The sequence below is a fragment of the Mesoplodon mirus genome (genome assembly GCF_964341445.2).
Source record: "Mesoplodon mirus genome assembly, chromosome: X".
Lineage (NCBI taxonomy): Eukaryota > Metazoa > Chordata > Mammalia > Artiodactyla > Ziphiidae > Mesoplodon > Mesoplodon mirus.
In genome coordinates, this window is record NC_138981.1 from 136500477 (window position 1) to 136518126 (window position 17650).

The following is a 17650-nucleotide window of genomic DNA, read 5'->3' on the forward strand; positions in this document are numbered from 1 at the left end:
GATGGCAGCTCCAGGGCAGAAGAACAGCATCCCTGACACCCACCTCCCAGCAGCCCCAGGGGAAGGGGGACAAGAGCGCGGACAGGAAGCAGGCTGAGGGCGGGATGCTGAAATCGCTTGCGGTGTGGTCCGCCCACTGCCACGTGTTTGTCCTCTCTGCCTTGGCAGGAACCGAGGCCAAGAACTGCCTGACAGGCCTGGGCGCCGGGCACTCTCGCAAGCGCCGGCCCTCCAAGTGCAGAGAAGCAGGCCCCGGGCAGCCTGTGTTGTCGGGTCAAGTCTTCTGGCATCTGGGGGGCGGGGGATGCAGTTCCGAAAGTAAACTCAGGGAGGTGTGCTCCCCGACAGAGCTGCCTTGGTTGGTGGCGCAAGAGGAAGCAGACTTCTTGAGAAGGGGACAGAGGCGGCAGCGGGTGAGCACTGGACTGGGAAGCAGACCTGGGGCCCAGTCACAACCTGGCACCGAATGGCTGAGGGGCTTGGGGCCAGTTGTGCCTTCTCGCGGCCCTCAGCTGGCTCTCTCGCGGCTGTCCCCTTGAGCGGCTCCCAGCCTCAGGGCTGGGACTGCAGCCCTCAAGCGTGGCTCCTGCCCCTGCCCACCCAGCTTGCAGATGGGAGACCGGGAGCCTGTTCCCATCGCCCATGTGCGGCCAGTCAGGCAAGCGAAGGGAAGCTGGGACTGAGTGGCTACTCCGGGTGTTGGACAGTGCGTCCATGTGATCGTGTGATCATCCCGCCCTCCGTGCCAGGACCACCCAGAACAAGCCTTGACCCTTCCCCATGCCAGCCCCGACATCCCCGGTTCGCTCAGCCATTCTTTGCCCTAGTGGTTGGGAGTCCAAGCCCTACGTCCATCACTTAGTGTCCTCCGAGTGCGGCCAGTTTGTCTGGGTCTCCCCGAGGCTGGCATGCCCAAACTCTTGTCAGCACCGTAGACATGGTCTGGCCAAGGCAGAGTAGTGTAGGACTGTCACCTCCCTCCTCTACATACTCTGCTTCTATTAATGCAGCCTAATGTCACATTTGCTCTTTTGGTGACCACATCTCACTGCTGCCCCATCCTGAGCAGAAGGATGTCCAGAATGCCTAAATCTTTTTTCTCCGTGCTCTTGCTGTTAAGCTCTGTGTCTCCCGCCCTATCCTACGCTGTTGCAGTTGGTTTTTTAACCCAGGTGCAGAATCCTACTTTTATTTATACCTGCGGAGTTTTGCTTGGGAGGGTGGGGCATGCATGCGAGTGTGTGTTGGTGTGTTCACTCATGCTTTCTGCTACACCAAAGCCAAGTCCTGAGTCCCCACACAGAGATCCCAAGGCTAGTATTTCTTGGTAGCCCTAATCTAACACTTCTTTTTCATCTTCTATTTAGCAAGAGAAGCAGAAATCAGGTCTTATGGCAATGACCCCTGAACAGCGGAGTGCATATCTCGCCCAACAGATGAGTCAATTTCAAGGTAAGCACTTAAAGTCAATGTTCTCGAAAGGGTGGGCCAGGGGCAGTGTGTGTGAGGTTGGGGGAGAATTCATTCCAGCATAAACAGTTACTGAGATGTTTCTGAAAAGCATTGAGGGAGAGAGAGGAGGTCTGCAAGGCACTTCCAGAGCAGCCTGGTTGGATCTGTCACATGGAAAGCTTAAGTAGAGTCCCAATTAAACGCTCAGTCTTAATGACTCTGAAATCACTGTTTGATTCAAGAGATTGATTCAACCGTGGCATCTATGACTGTAATCAACATTGATTGGCCGCAGATACAGCTGTTAGCCAAAAACCAGACATGGTCTCTGCCAGACTAGCAGGGGAGACGTGCGTTAAGCAGTCCTCCCCAGCCAGTAGTGACGTTGGACCAGGCCAAGGGTATTCTTGCCTGGGGTTTGGGGGAAGCTGCTTGCCCTCCAACAGGTGTTCAGCAGCTTCACTGTAGCCCAGTGACCAGCAATGGCCCATTGCTCCTGCATTCTCTTGCAAAAACCCCTGTTCCTTTGGGCCTGATACCAGCTGAATGTCCCACCTGTCCAGGCTGGAGTGGCATGTCAGGCACACTTCAGCCGCAGGGACAGGATGGACAAGTTCCAGAAAGGCCAGTGTCAAGGAGTGGACATCCTTCAGGGGGTGGGCGGTGCCAGGCCTGTGTACGGATACTGAGTAGAAAAGTAGACCCAGACCCTGGCTTCACGGAGCTTACAACCTACTGGCATTTTCAGTCCAACATGATCTGCTCTTGGGTGGAGGGGGAGCCGTGAGCACAGACCCAGGAGGTCTAGGAGGGCTTCCCCCAAGAACTGCAGTCCGGGCTGAGGGTGGAGGAACCAGGGATGCTCGGGAAAAGCCCAGGGCGGAAGGTGAGAGGTCAGTGCTGGGCCGGAGGCTCCCTGCCAGCAGCTGCGGCCCAAGTTGAAGATGCCTTTGGAACCGACCCCCACTTCTCTCTTTCTGTAGCCGTCCAAGATCAAGTCACCTCCAAGTGTAGCCGGACCAAGGCAAGCTCCCCACCCAGCCAACCCCTGATGCCACCCGGAGCTGCGCTCCTCCAGAGCAGTCTGAGTCCAGGAATGGTCCCACCTGCCAGGCACCAGAGCCGGGAGGGCGTGGGCCTGATCTCACCAACTCCAGGCAAGCAGCAAGGGATTTTCAGCTCCAGCCCCCAGTTTCCCACACCCTTGCGCTTGAGCCACAACCCCGCGGGCAGCCTCGGGTCCACCTGCCGGCGCACGCGGATTCCCAAGGCCGCCCCCACGGGAGTGCCCCTGCCCGGCTTCTGTCCCAGCCCCCTGGGCAGCCAGCCCCTGAGTCCCCACCAGCTCAGACAGCCCTGCGTGCCAAGAGTGCCCACCGTGCTCCACAACGCTGCCTGGGTGGCAGCAGCAGCAGCTGTGAGCACCGCGGTGTTGAGGGGGCAACCCCCGAGGCAAGCAGCCCATGGCATCCAGCAGCATTTCCATAGCAACTCCCTCTTTGCCAAGGCCCCCGTGAGAGTCCCCCCGGGAGCCCCAGCGTTTCCATCACAACAGGCAGTTGTGTCCCCCAGTCAGGTGGCCCCGGGAGGCAGACCCGGCCAGAAGGTGGGTGCTGCCCCCGCCAACCCCAGCTTCAGTCTGCTGGGCCACCAGAGCCTCAGACAGAGCCCGCTGCGGGGTCCCGTGCCTGTGCTGCACGCCACCAAGTCCCTCCAGCAAGGCATGGCCAGCTTCAGGCCCATGAGTCCCATCCAGGGCATCGAGCCACCAAGCTATGTGGCTGCCACCGCTGCCGCCGCCGCCGCCTCCACCATCGCTGCCAGCCCGTCCCCTGGTCCCTTCAACAGCATGGGGAGCCCCCCTGAGTTGCCACCCTATGCCTTGTTGCCCCAGGCCTCACTGAACGATCTCATTTCACCCCCTGACTGCACTGAGGTGGATTTCATCGAAGCTCTATTGAAAGGCCCCGGCGTGAGCCCAGATGAAGACTGGGTGTGCAACCTGAGGCTGATCGATGACATTCTAGAACAGCACGCTGCTGCCCAGACTGCCGCAGCCCAGAGTGCCGGCCACGTCCCTGAGCAGGCTGGCCACATCCCCCAGAATGTTGGCGAGCTTTAAACTCCCAGAGAAACCTCCACGTGGCCATCACTCCGGGGAGTGGTGTGAGTCCACAGCAAATTCGCAGCTGGTCCCACGTAGCCACACGCTTGTTGCCTCATTACAATTTGAGGGGCGTCAGCCCACGCCCACCCCTCTCTCTACCTGTGACAAAATGGAAAGCTGGTGATTTTTCAAGCTACCTGTACATATCTGAAAATTTTGTAAATGGTTTTCCTAAACATTCACGACAGAAGTATTTATACTTCGTTCTGTGACCTTGTAAATAAAGTGACGGCTTTTCTTTCAGTAGAGTTGTGTTTATTATGCATTGTCTGTGTTTATTCTACATTGTTGCAAATACGCAGACTGTGTTGCTCACTCCAGCCCTACCTTATCACCAAGGTGGTGGAGTCATGTACGCTTTAGATGCAGTGGTGGATGTGATCAAGAGGTGTTGTGCAAACTGACAAATACCAAATAGAAACTCACTTGGCCATTTATTTCCATTTCCACTAAAACTTCTGTCGCCCTGTGTGGTCCTTAACCTCTTTCGCAAACCTTTCAGTCTCTGCTGCCTCTTTCCTGATGAGCATATTACAGCACAAGCCGTTTTATCGTTAAGTGCCCCTCAGAGGAATTATTTGCCAGGAGGCCGGAGAGTTCTGTAGATTTGGGAGAAGCAAAGAGAGAATGTGTGAGCTGGGCAGTGTCTGAGGATCTTGAGGATCCTCCCTTTATCCCTCAGACGGTTGGCACCTACTCCAGCAGCACCTTGCAGGGTGGAGGTGAGATGTTCCTGGTTTAAAGCCTTTCGCTATTTGTTTTGATGTAAGGCTCTGTGGTCTGGGGGAAAATGAGTCTGTAAACATTAATTGTTGATTCGGGCTTTGTCTTTGATGGTTTCTATCTGCAATTATCGTCATGTATATTTAAGTGTCTGTTATAGAAAACCCACACCCACTGTCCTGTAAACTTTTCTCAGTGTCCAGACTCTGTGTAATCACATTTTAATTGCCACCTCGTATTTCGCCTCTACATTTGAAATCTGGCGTCTGTTTCAAACCAGTGCGTTTTTTCTTCGTACTGTAATAAACAGCCAGGAGAAAAGTGCCTCTATGTTTTCATTTCTCCAGGGAGCATTCAGTATCTACAAACCCCTGTCAGCTAAGCCTGCTAGTGTCTTCGGGCCTTTCTGAGGCCACTCGCTGTCTTGGGATGCTTGGGTACCGAGGGGAGAGAGGTGAGAAGTTTGTGTAGCGTGTGCCGCAATCCTTTCACATCACAGCATAGAAGCACATCATTTCTGACTCGAACGCCTCCTTCTACAGAGGACGAAACAGGGGAGCCGCTAAGGTGACTGCGCTGGGGGTAGAGGGCAGGGGGAGGCTTGCGCTGAGAATCTAGACTCCCCCACCACCATCCTCTTTCCACTGAGAGGGTGACAGACCCAACTAAAGATCCAGCTCCTCCCACGTAAGGGGGACCCACATAGGGTGGCTGGAAGTTGTCCATCACTTCACAGAGAGAGTCAGGAAGAGCCTGGTGAAGGCGTGGTCCCCGGAGAGAAGGGTCTTCCGGCCTCCTCGTCCCCTGCCCCTCCCCCAAAGTCTACGCTAAGGCCAGCCCTGTTCGTCCTTAGCACTGGAGCCGGTAGAGCTCAGCAGCCTGGGGTGCTGAGCCGACCGGACGCAGGGGCTGTGCCGGCGTCCCAACCCCGTCAATCTCCAGAAGCCCCGCCCATGGAGCCCCGCCCCGACCTGCTACCCAATTCCCGCTCGGCCTCCTCCTCTCCCCTCCCTCCCCACCAGCAGTTGCAGGCAGCATCTTGGCTGCAGGCTGTTTCCAATTTAAACTGCACGAAAACAACAGGGACTACTGTCACCTCACACTCGGGCCCCTCCCTCACAGCAAGAAAGTGGCTTCCAACAGAGCTTCATCGAAATGTGGCCTCATTCTGAAGGGGACCCTCAAAAGATGGGTGGGACCTGTGCCTTTCCCAGGAGGTGGCCGGGATCTGGCGCGTAAGTGGCAGGGGCGTTGCAGATGGAACCACATCTCCGCAAAGGTAGTGAGGAAGCTAGTTGGGACCCGCCCCCCCCCACACACACACCGTGTGCTGTAAGAGTGCAGCTGAAGCACCAGCTGGGATCAGGTGTGGGGCAGATTGAATACACACATTTAACCCCCTAACTGGCAGGGAGGGTTTATATCCTCATCCTCAAGGTACAAAATGTTCCAACACATTTTGGAACTTTGGGGGCTGAGGAAGCCAGGTACACTGAGGCAGGCCTGTCCTGTCCTGTCCAGCAGAGCCTGAAATGCTCTAAGAAGATGCCGCCATGCGCCACTCTCAATGGCTGTGACTGAGGGCAAAGCTCCACAGGGGGAAGCAGGCCTCCGTAGTCCATGGGCCAGAGGGGTGGTGGCAACAGTCATGGCCCCAAAGCCTGGGCAATTGGCCCACCTGCTCCCAAGGCCCCTCCTGCTTCCTGCAGAGCGTTCCTCTTAGGTCTGGGGAAGGGATATGTCCCGCGGGCGTCCCTCAGCGCCAATCACGACTCTGTGTCTCCGGCTTGACCTCCGTTCCCCCAGTGTTGACTGATGCGCCCCAGTGGTGCCAGGCCCCAGGCAGGCCCCGGCTGCCCCTCAGGGCCACACCGGGGCATTTGGGCCGACTTCTCTTGTCCCTTCTCAGCGGGCCCAGGGGCAGGAAAGGTTGGACCCACCTGCCCAGAGACTGTTGTTCACAGCCAGCCAGTTGGGGTGTTGAAAGCCAGCCCGTGAAGTGGGGCCTCCTCAGCCTGCTACAGGGCTTCAGGAGCCACAGCTGTCCCCGCTCAGCTCTGCCAGCCCTCAGAGTCCCGAAATAAAAGCTGAGCTTGGCCTGCTGAGCTGTCCCACCTTCCATTCCCAGAGGGTTCACTTCCCACCTCAATCACGTGGTGACCTCAAGGCTGAGCCAGTGTGGGCAGCACCCACGCCCAGCACTTCCTGCTACCTGAGCCCAGCCTGGCCCCACTACCCCCAGCAGGCCTTGCCCTCCCTGTTCCTCCCGGTGGTCATCATCCCAGGCTGCTCCTGCCCAGAGATGCCAGATCCCACCGTTCTGCCCTCGTTCAGTTCCCCTCTCTCCTGCATCCCCTGCACCGTCAGCCTCTCCTCTCCTGGATTCTTCCCGGGGGCTTTGACCTGGGCTACGTGAGAAAGGTCCTCACCACCTCAGGCCAGCCAGCTCCACCTCTAATGCCCTGCCACCGCTCCCTGCACTCACTCCTCAGCCCAGAGCCAACTGGCTCCTGTCCCCGCTCCACCCCGAGGACACTGGCCAAAGGACCAACTCCCTCCAGGCCTAAACCCAATGGAAGCTTCTCAGTTCTCAGTGGACTTGCCCCTTTAGAAGCATAGGACTCTCCCTCCTTCCAGAACAGCACTGCCCCCGGGCTCCTGGGAGCCACAGTCCCCTGGGACGCTTCTTCCCCTCTGAGGTCCTTTCTCTCCTGTCGCTCTGTAAGGAGACGTTGCTCCTTCCGCAGCTTCCTCTCACCCAACTAGGGCTTCTCCCTCTCTCCCTATTTTCCAGGTCCTTCCCCTGGGAGACGAGCAGGTCCCTGCCCGCATCCAGCATCCCAGCATCTCAGCATCTTGACAGTCCAGCCACAAAGAGCATCGTATGTCTGGGCAGGGCCCTAAGTTTCAGTCCCCAGGGGATCACTGCTGGACCAGTCTGCACGTTGGGCTGAAGCCTTCTAGGCCCCTTGAAGAAAAAGTGAAAGAGTTTGGAAGCTGCTGGATGTGCCCCACCAAGAGGGTTCACCCTCAGCCTGCATCAGACAGCAGCCTTGATGGGAGCCCCTCCCAGGCCCCGGCCTGCACAGCTCCTTCACTGGGAGGGCTGGGAGGGGCTTGCAGGTGGGGCCTGAGGCCTCCCCACAAAGACCCGCAGTCACCAGCTGGGAGGCTGGTGACTACGCATCCTGTCCCATCACCCCGCTCCCCAACTCTGAGGCCAGCCCCGGGGTAAATGCCAGAAGTCCCCAGGGAGATGTGTGAGATCCCCAGAGCCTCCACCCTCCCTTGGAGCAGGCTCAGGCCCCTAGAGGTCTGTTTATCATCTGTCCCCCTTCAGCCTAGAAAGTCAGGGGATCTGGCAGTGGACACGAGGTTCGGAAAAAGTACATGCTGTTGGCTTCTCCAGTGTGTGGCCATTCCGTGATTCAACAAGCATGCTTGTGCCAGGCACCGGGACGTTCACAGACATGGTCCCAGCCTCGTGCAGTACACCAGGGGGTGCGTCTGTCAATGTCATGCACAGAAACAGAACCAGGAGGAGATGGGGGGCGGGGGAGGGGTTTGTGTGTGGGTGTGTGTTCTCCACAGCCACATGATCTGCCCTCTGCAAGCCAGCGCCCCAGGAAAGCCGGGAGTGTCATTCCTAAGGCCGGAGAACCAGGGGCGCCGGTGGTGTAAATCCCAGTCTGAGGTCTGAAATGCACAGGACAAGCTATCAGGAAGAGCAGGCTGGAAACTCAGGCAGGAGTTGACACTGCAGTCCACAGACAGAATTTTCTCTTCCTCGAGGAAACCTTAGTTTTGCCCTTAAGGCCTTTCAGCTAATGGGCTGAGGCCCACCCAGATTATTCAGGGTAGTCTCCTTCACCTTACATGACTATAGCTGTTAACCCCATCTACAGAATACCTTCACAGCAGCAGATCAGTATTTGATTAAATAACTGGCCCCTATGGCCAAGCCGAGTTGACAGGGGGACAGATGATTGACACATTAACAAAGAAAATAGTAACAAGTTGCATTAAGGTCTACAAAGGAAACACAAAAGGGGCAGAGAGTGAGAGACCCCAGTGTGGTGGCGCTGGTGGGGACACTTGGGAAAGACTACTCTCAGGGAGTGAAATTTGAGCTGAGATTAAAGGATGGGAGGGAGCAAGCCACGCAAAGAGCAGTGGCAGGGATATTCCGGGAAGAGGAAAAAGCACATACAAATGCAGGGAGGAAGGGAAAAGAAGTCGGTGGGTGGGGCCAGTGAGGAAGATGGGGGGGAGGCAGGAGAGGGGGGGTGGAGGAGGGCAGGGCCCTGGAGGCTGTCTCGATTCCTCAAGGGAAGCCTTGGGTCCCTCCTGTACCCATGTGGAGGATGGACTCCAGAAAGAATGAGGGTGGCCAGTGTGGAAGGCCTCCTTCTCCATGAGGACTTCCCCTGGACATCTCCAGTGCTGGAGGTCTAAGCTGAACTACTCATCATGCCTGCAAGCCTGGGCATCCTCCTGCTCAGTGGAAAGCGGTCATCATACCCTGCTAAGGGACCCAAATCCACTTGGTCTCCATATCCATACCTGGGAGTCATCCTTGGTGTTTGTCTTTCTCTCACCCCTCTGTATCCTGGGAAGATGGGATTTCTCCCCCACATCCATCTGCAAAATCTCTGTGATCACAATAAAAATCCCAGCAGGATTACTTTCTGGAACATGACAAAATGATTCAAGGTGACTCATCCGGTGGGTCAACAAGACAAGAATAGCCAGGAAACTTCTAAAAAAGAAGAATCAAGAAAGGGTTCTAGCACTACCAGATATTAAAATGTATCGTGAAGCTACTGTATTTAAAACAATGTGGCCCTGACACAGGAAAAGACAGATGAGTCAGTGGAAAGGAAATAGATAAAAAGCATATATGGGAATTAAGACAATGAGCAAGGTGGCATTTCAAATACACAGTGCTGGGAAAACTGACTGGCCATCTGCACAATAAATCTGGATCTTCTACCTCACTCATGACATCAAGATAAATTCAGATGATTCAAAGATTAAAATAGAAAAAAGAACCCAGAAAAGCACTATAAGGAAACAAGGGTGGGTATTTTTATAATATCAGGGTCGATCAACCTTCTCCTATCATGACATGAAATCCAGAAGCCATAAAGGAAAAAACTGATAAAATTGCCCACATAGAATTTTGAAACTTGCATACAGAAAAACACACCATGAAAGTCAGAAGATAAATGACAAATTTAGAAAACAAAGATTTGGAACACATGACAGACAAAGGGTGATTTACTCAATACTTACAAATAAAAGTAGTAGATTGTCTCCAAAAAGACAAGTACAAGAATTCATGACACTTTCATTCACAGTAACCAAAACCTGCAAACAGCCCTGGTGTCTATCAATAGGAGAAGGGATAAACCAACTCCAGTGTATCCATGCAATGTAATACCAGCATCAACACAGAGGGACACTCCTCGGTCACGTGTCAAATGCGTTATGCTGCCAGAAAGAAGCCAGACACAAAACCACATGTACTGTATGATTCCATTTATATAAAGTGGTAAAATAAACAAAAGTCATCTGTGGTGAAAAAAAATCAGAATAACTATGGGGGTTGACTGAAAAGGGGCACAAGGGAACTTTCTGGAGTGATGGTCAATTCTCTGTCTTGCTAAGGATGTGGGTTACACGTGTGTATGCATTGCCAAAACTCAGAGAATGGTTCACTGAAGATCAGGACATCTTGTTGTTAAGTACATTTTGCCTAAAATAGAAAAATCTTAAATATTGAACTCTAGTTAATGATCTGCTGGAGTGCTTAGGGGTGAAGTATACTCATGTCTGCAACTGACTTCGAAAAACATTAAAAAAGATGCTTGATGGATGGATAGAGGGATGGGTGGAGAGACAGAGTGATCAAGCAAGTAGAAAAATGTGTTAATCTTAGAATCTAGAAGGTAGGTATATAAGGATTCAATATACATTTCTTCGAACTTTTCTGATGACTTAAACATTTCATAATCAAATATTGGGGGAAAATAATTTTTAAAAGTAAAAGGGGGGGCTTCCCTGGTGGCACAGTGGTTAAGAGTCTGCCTGCCGATGCAGGGGACACGGGTTTGTGCCCTGGTCCGGGAAGATCCCACATGCTGCGGAGTGGCTGGGCCCGTGAGCCATGGCCGCTGAGCCTGCACATTCGGAGCCTGTGCTCCGCAACGGGAGAGGCCACAACAGTGAGAGGCCCGCTCACTGCAAAAAAAAAAAAAAAAAAAAAAAGTACAAGGGTGCTTTTTTTGTTTGTTTTGTATTTTTTAGGGTTTTTTTTGCGGTACGTGGGCCTCTCACCACTGTGGCCTCTTCCGTTGCAGAGCACAGGCTCCAGACGCGCAGGCTCAGCGGCCATGGCTCACGGGCCCAGCTGCTCCACGGCATGTGGGATCCTCCCGGACCAGGGCGTGAACCCGTGCCCCCTGCATCGGCAGGTGCACTCTCAACCACTGCGCCACCAGGGAAGCCCAAGGGTGCTTTTAAAATACAAATCTAGCAACTTGAGGTGGAAGAAAAAGGCCATAGAGACCAAGTTTGTATTTGGGAGAAGGAAGAAGAATGATTGATTTTCCTTCAGCCTCTTTTCCAGAAGCCAGCATAGCTTAGCACAAAACTACAGGCAACTCAAGTGGTGCCTGTAGTTTTATTTTTATTTTTTATTTTTATTGAAATATAGTTGATTTACAATGTGTTAGTTTCAGGTGTACAGCAAAGTGATTCAGTTATGCTATATATGTATCCTTTTTCAGATTCTTTTTCCCTCATAGGTTATTACAAGATATTGAGTAGAGTTCCCTGTGCTATACAGTAGGTCCTCGCTGGTTATCTATTTCATATATAGTAGTGTGTATATGTCAATTCCAATCTCCTAATGTATCCCGCCCCCCACCTTTCCCCTTTGGTAGCCATAAGTTTGTTTTCTATGTCTGTCAATATTTTTTCACTGTTCTTTTTAAATGTTTCTATCTTCATCTCCTTAAAGTATTTACCTTGATAAGCATTTAGTCTTTTGTATGTACTACATAAAAAATTAAAATAGAGCTCTTTCAAATCACCAAGAGAAAGACTAACTGCCCAAGGAGGAGGAAATGAGCAAAGGACACGAGTAGTCAGTTAACAGAAGAGACGGAAATTGCCAGTGAATACAGAGGATGCTAAACCTCCGCTGTAATGAAAGGAAGGCCAGTAGCACCAATGGTGCTCTGTCAAGCCCTTTCTATCAGATTCGCCTCAAACGTAACAACAAATAGTAGTCGGTGAAGCTGGGGCCTGGGCACATAGGTGTTCTCTCTCCTCCACTCCTGAGTGGAGGACAAACTCATGCAACTTTTGTGGGCACAGTTTGGCAATTATTGGGATAGAGGATAGGATATAGGATAGAGATCAGACTGGAAACAGGTGTGAATGACCAGGTTGCCTTGCAAAGATGCTTTCTAGGAATTGAAAGCAATGAGGAATGAACAAGTAGCAACAACATGCAGGATTTTGCCAAAGAATCTTTTTTTTTAACATCTTTATTGGAGTCTAATTGCTTTACAATGGTGTGTTAGTTTCAGCTTTATAACAAACTGAATCAGTTATACACATACATATGTTCCCCTATCTCTTCCCTCTTGCGTCTCCCTCCCTCCCACCCTCCCTATCCCACCCCTCTAGGTGGCCACAAAGCACCGAGCTGATCTCCCTGTGCTATGCGGCTGCTTCCCACTAGCTATCTATTTTACCTTTGGTAGTGTATATATGTCCATGCCACTTTGTCACAGCTTACTCTTCCCCCTACCCATATCCTCAAGTCCATTCTCTAGTAGGTCTGTGCCTTTATTCCCATCTTGCCCCTAGGTTCTTCATGACCATTTTTTTTCTTTTTTTTAGATTCCATATATATGTGTTAGCATACAGTATTTGTTTTTCTCTTTCTGACTTACCTCACTCTGTAGGACAGACTCTAGGTCCATCCACCTCACTACAAATAACTCAATTTCGTTTCTTTTTATGGCTGAGTAATATTCCATTGTATATATGTGCCACATCTTCTTTATCCATTCATCTGATGATGGACACTTAAGTTGCTTCCATCTCCTGGCTATTGTAAATAGAGCTGCAAAGAACATTTTGGTACATGACTCTTTTTGAATTATGGTTTTCTCAGGGTATATGCCCAGTAGTGGGATTGCTGGGTCGTATGATAGTTCTATTTTTAGTTTTTTAAGGAACCTCTATACTGTTCTCCATAGTGGCTGTATCAATTTACATTCCTACCAACCATGCAAGAGGGTTCCCTTTGCTCCACACCCTCTCCAGCATTTATTGTTTGTAAATTTTTTGATGATGGCAATTCTGACAGGTGTAAGATGATATCTCATTTTAGTTTTGATTTGCATTTCTCTAATGATTAATGATGTTGAGCATTCTTTCATGTGTTTGTTGGAAATCTATATCTTCTTTGGAGAAATGTCTATTTAGGTCTTCTGCCCATTTTTGGATGGGGTTGTTTGTTTGTTTATTTGTTTGTTTGTTTTGATATTGACCTGCATGAGCTGCTTGTAACTTAAGGAGATTAATCCATTGTCAGTTGCTTCATTTGCAAATATTTTCTCCCATTCTGAGGGTTGTCTTTTTGTCTTGTTTATGGCTTCCTTTGCTGTGCAAAAGCTTTTTTAAGTTCATTAGGTCCCATTTTTTATTCTTGTTTTTATTTCCATTTCTCTAGGAGGTGGGTCAAAAAGGATCTTGCTGTGATTTATGTCATAGAGTGTTCTGCCTATGTTTTCCTCTAAGAGTTTTACAGTGTCTGGCCTTACATTTAGGTATTTAATCCATTTTGAGCTTATTTTTGTGTATGGTGTTAAGGAGTGTTCTAATCTCATACTTTTACATGTACCTGTCCAGTTTTCCCAGCACCACTTATTGAAGAGGCTGTCTTTTCTCCACTGTATATTCTTGCCTCCTTTATCAAAGATAAGTTGACCAGACGTGCGTGGGTTTATCTCTGGACTTTCTATCCTGATCCACTGATCTATATTTTGGTTTTTGTGCCAGTACCATATTCTCTTGATTACTGTAGCTTTGTAGTATAGTCTGAAGTCAGGGAGCCTGATTCCTCCAGCTTCGTTTTTCTTTCTCAAGATTGCTTTGGCTATTCGGGGTCTTTTGTGTTTCCATACAAATTGAGAAATTTGTTGTTCTAGTTCTGTGAAAAATGCCAGTGGTAGTTTGATAGTGATTGCATTGAATCTGTAGATTGCTTTGGGTAGTAGAGTCATTTTCACAATGTTGATTTTTCCAATACAAGAACATGGTATATCTCTCCATCTATTTGTATCATCTTTAATTTCTTTCATCAGTGTCTTATAATTTTCTGCATACAGGCCTTTTTTCTCCTTAGGTAGGTTTATTCTTAGATATTTTATTCTTTTTGTTGCAATGGTAAACGAGAGTGTTTTCTTAATTTCACTTTCAGATTTTTCATCATTAGTGTATGGGAATGCAAGAGATTTCTGTGCATTAATTTTGTATCCTGCTACTTTACCAAATTCATTGATTAGCTCTAGTAGTTTTCTGGTAGCATCTTTAGGATTCTCTATGTATAGTATCATGTCATCTGCAAACAGTGACAGCTTTACTTTTTCTTTTCTGATTTGGATTCCTTTTATGTCTTTCTCTTCTCTGATTGCTGTGGCTAAAACTTCCAAAACTATGTTGAATAATAGTGCTGAGAGTGGGCAACCTTGTCTTCTTCCTGATCTTAGTGGAAACAGTTTCAGTTTTTCACCACTGAGGATGATGTTGCCTGTCGGTTTGTCATATATGGCCTTTATTATGTTGAGGAAAGTTCCCTCTGTGCCTACTTTCTGAGGGGTTCTTATCATAAATGGTGTTGAATTTTGTCAAAAGCTTTCTCTGCATCTATTGAGACAATCATATGGTTTTTCTCCTTCAATTTTTTAATATGGTGTATCACATCGATTGATTTGCGTATATCGAAGAATCCTTGCATTCCTGGGATAAACCCCACTTGATCATGTTGTATGATCCTTTTAATGTGCTGTTGGATTCTGTTTGCTAGTATTTTGTTGAGGATTTTTGCATCTATGTTCATCAGTGATATTGGCCTGTGGTTTTCTTTCTTTGTGACTTTCTTGTCTGGTTTTGGTATCAGGGTGATGGTGGCCTCATAGAATGAGTTTGGGAGTGTTCCTCCCTCTGCTATATTTTGGAAGAGTTTGAGAAGGATAGGTGTTAGCTCTTTCAATGTTTGATAGAATTCACCTGTGAAGCCCTCTGGTCCTGGGCTTTTGTTTGTTGGAAGATTTTTAATCACAGTTTCAATTTCAGTGCTTCTGATTGGTCTGTTTATATTTTCTATTTCTTCTGGGTTCAGTCTCGGAAGGCTGTGCTTTTCTAAGAATTTGTCCATTTCTTCCAGGTTGTCCTTTTTGGCATATAGTTGCTTGTAGTAATCTCTCACGATCCTTTGTATTCTGCAGTGTCAGTTGTTACTTCTCCTTCTTCACTTCTAATTCTATTGATTTGTGTTTTCTCCCTTTTTTTTCTTGATGAGTCTGGCTAATGTTTTATCAATTTTGTTTCTCAAAGAACCAGCTTTAGTTTTATTGATCTTTCCTACCGTTTCCTTCATTTCTTTTTCATTTATTTCTGATCTGATCTTTATGATTTCTTTCCTTCTGCTAACTTTGGGATTTTTTTTTTGTTCTTCCTTCTCTAATTGTTTTAGGTGTAAGGTTAGGTTGTTTGTTTGAGATGTTTCTTGTTTCTTAAGGTTGGATTGTATTGCTATAAACTTCCCTCTTAGAACTGCCTTTTATGCATCCCATAGGTTTTGGGTCATCGTGTTTTCATTGTCATTTGTTTCTAGGTATTTTTTGATTTCCTCTTTGATTTCTTCAGTGATCTCTTGGTTACTAAGTAGTGTATTGTTTAGCCTCCATGTGTTTGTACTTTTTACAGCTTTTTTTTTCTGTAATTGATATCTAGTCCCATAGCATTGTGGTCGGAAAAGATACTTGATACGATTTCAGTTTTCTTAAATTTACCAAGGCTTGATTTGTGACCCAAGATATGATCTATCCTGAAGAATGTTCCATGAGCACTTGAGAAGAATGTGTGTTCTGTTGTTTTTGGATGGAATGTCCTATAAATATCAATTAATTCCATCTTGTTTAATGTATCATTAAAGCTTGTGTTTCCTTATTTATTTTCATTTTGGATGATGTGTCCATTGGTGAAAGTGGGGTGTTAAAGTCCCCTACTATGATTGTTTTACTGTTGGTTTCCCCCTTTATGGCTGTTAGTATTTGCCTTATGTATTGCGGTGCTCCTATGTTGGGTACATAAATATTTACAATTGTTATATCTTCTTCTTGGATGGATCCCTTGATCATTATGTAGTGTCCTTCTTTGTCTCTTCTAGTAGTCTTTATTTTAAAGTCTATTTTGTCTGATATGAGAATTGCTACTCCAGCTTTCTTTTGATTTCCATTTGCATGGAATATCTTTTTCCATCCCCTCACTTTCAGTCTGTATGTGTCCCTCGGTCTGAAGTGGGTCTCTTGTATACAGCATATATACGCATCTTGTTTTTGTATCCATTCAGCCAGTCTATGTCTTTTGGTGGGAGCATTTAATCTATTTACATTTAAGGTAGTTATCGGTATGTATGTTCCTATTACCATTTTTTAATTGTTTTGGGTTTGTTATTGTAGGTCTTTTCCTTCTCTTGTGTTTCAAAGAATCTTATTAGCAGCAGGTTTGATTCAATTTCAGGGCCAGTACCCAAACTTTCCACTAGTAATGTTAGGATCATGATGGGGCAAGCTGGTAGGTTTCTGCGATGGCAGTTGTCTTTTTTCCTTCCCAGGTCTGTCTTTCTCCCGTCCATGTTATCTACAGTCTACAGTTATCTTCACATGGGCTTCCCTGTTGGTCCAACAGTTAAGACTCTGTGCTTCCAATGCAGGGGACGCGGGTCCGATCCCTGGTCGGGGAACTGAGATCCCACATGCCACATGGAGCAGCCAAATAAATAAGTAAATAAATGCAGTTATCTACACAGTTGGAATGTGTTTCAGATTTTAGTGTGCTTAGTCCCTTTGTATTGATTCGCCTTTCTTTGTCACATCACATGTGTGTCTTCAGATTCTAAAGGGGATGATAAGAGTAGACCCAGTATCAAGGGTACAGTATAAAGCAAAATACCGTTGGGGCAAAGAGATGTGGAAATAGACATTGGTGATTTGACATTGTATAGTTTAAGTAAACATGATGGCATCAACATAAGTGTTTTCTGCTCCATACCAATTGTCTTTCCATTCTCAGTACCAAATACATGTGTTTAAAGGAAGCTACCATTAAAAACTCAATTTGCCTTAAAAAACAAAGGGCGTGGCAGGAGCCCCCCTCTGCCCCTGCCCCATGCACATACCTGAGGCCCACCACAGTGCAAGCCCTGCTTCTCCCTGCCCTCCATGCCCTGCCCACCCACTACTCTGCATCATCACTTCAATCTGCTTTTCAAATGGTAGGAAAGGAAGTGGGCTTCAAGGCACTACTCCATCTTCTCTAACCTCCCCTGAGACAGGGATGCTTGAAGAAGCCAGGCCAGGCTCGCCACTTGACATTGACATAGGGGACCTGTAAGGAGAGAACACATACACACACACACACACACACACACACACGAGTGATATTTTCATAAGAGTTCTTGCCACCTGCAGTAACCTGGTCTGCTCATCAGGAAGAAGGTCCTCAGAGCCGTTCCCAGACGTTATCCCTGGGGCAGGAGCAAGGGGGGCTCCTGCTTTTGCTGTTGTGGTTTCTGAAACATGGAGCCCTGCATTCCAGCAGATTTCATTTGTCCCAGAGTCAGCCGGCCCACTTTTGAAAGGGCTTCAGGCTAGGCCTTCACGAAGCTGACATGGCACTGGGGCTGTTGATTTCAGCCCAGGGCTTTCCAGATCCCACTGCAAAAGGTTCTCACTCTGGCCCATCTGCCTGGCCTCGGCTCCAGCCCCCAGGTCACCTCCATGGCCCAGGCCAGCTCCAACTCTTTTCTTCTGACATGGATGTTCCTCCTTCTCTTTCCATCCCCCTCCCCATGTCTGTAGTGCCTCCCCCTGAATGGAGGCTTCACTGTTGGAAGATCTAGAGCCCCACCACCACCGCAGCAGTGAACGCTGGTTCTTTGTAAATTGAATCTTCTGGTCATTGGAGAAGCAAGGCCCAGGGCACAGAGCATTCATGGAGGTG

At 48.7% G+C, this 17650-nt stretch overlaps 1 protein-coding gene across 11 annotated transcripts in view; it reads left to right on the plus strand.

Annotated features, from left to right (window-relative positions):
• The window catches only part of MAMLD1 (mastermind like domain containing 1), a 110054-nt gene extending 106192 nt beyond the window's left edge, over positions 1-3862 (plus strand). For 7 of the 11 annotated variants that reach the window (XM_082610872.1, XM_082610876.1, XM_082610877.1 and 4 more), the window contains 2 exons: positions 1368-1452; positions 2436-3862. In XM_082610872.1, coding sequence (XP_082466998.1) covers positions 1368-1452; positions 2436-3574 — 1224 coding nt within the window. In that variant the 3' untranslated portion in view covers positions 3575-3862. The remainder of the gene's footprint in view (positions 1-1367; positions 1453-2435) is intronic. The other 4 variants (XM_082610881.1, XM_082610873.1, XM_082610882.1 and 1 more) reach the window with 1 other exon arrangement.
• The last annotated feature ends 13788 nt before the right edge of the window (positions 3863-17650 follow it).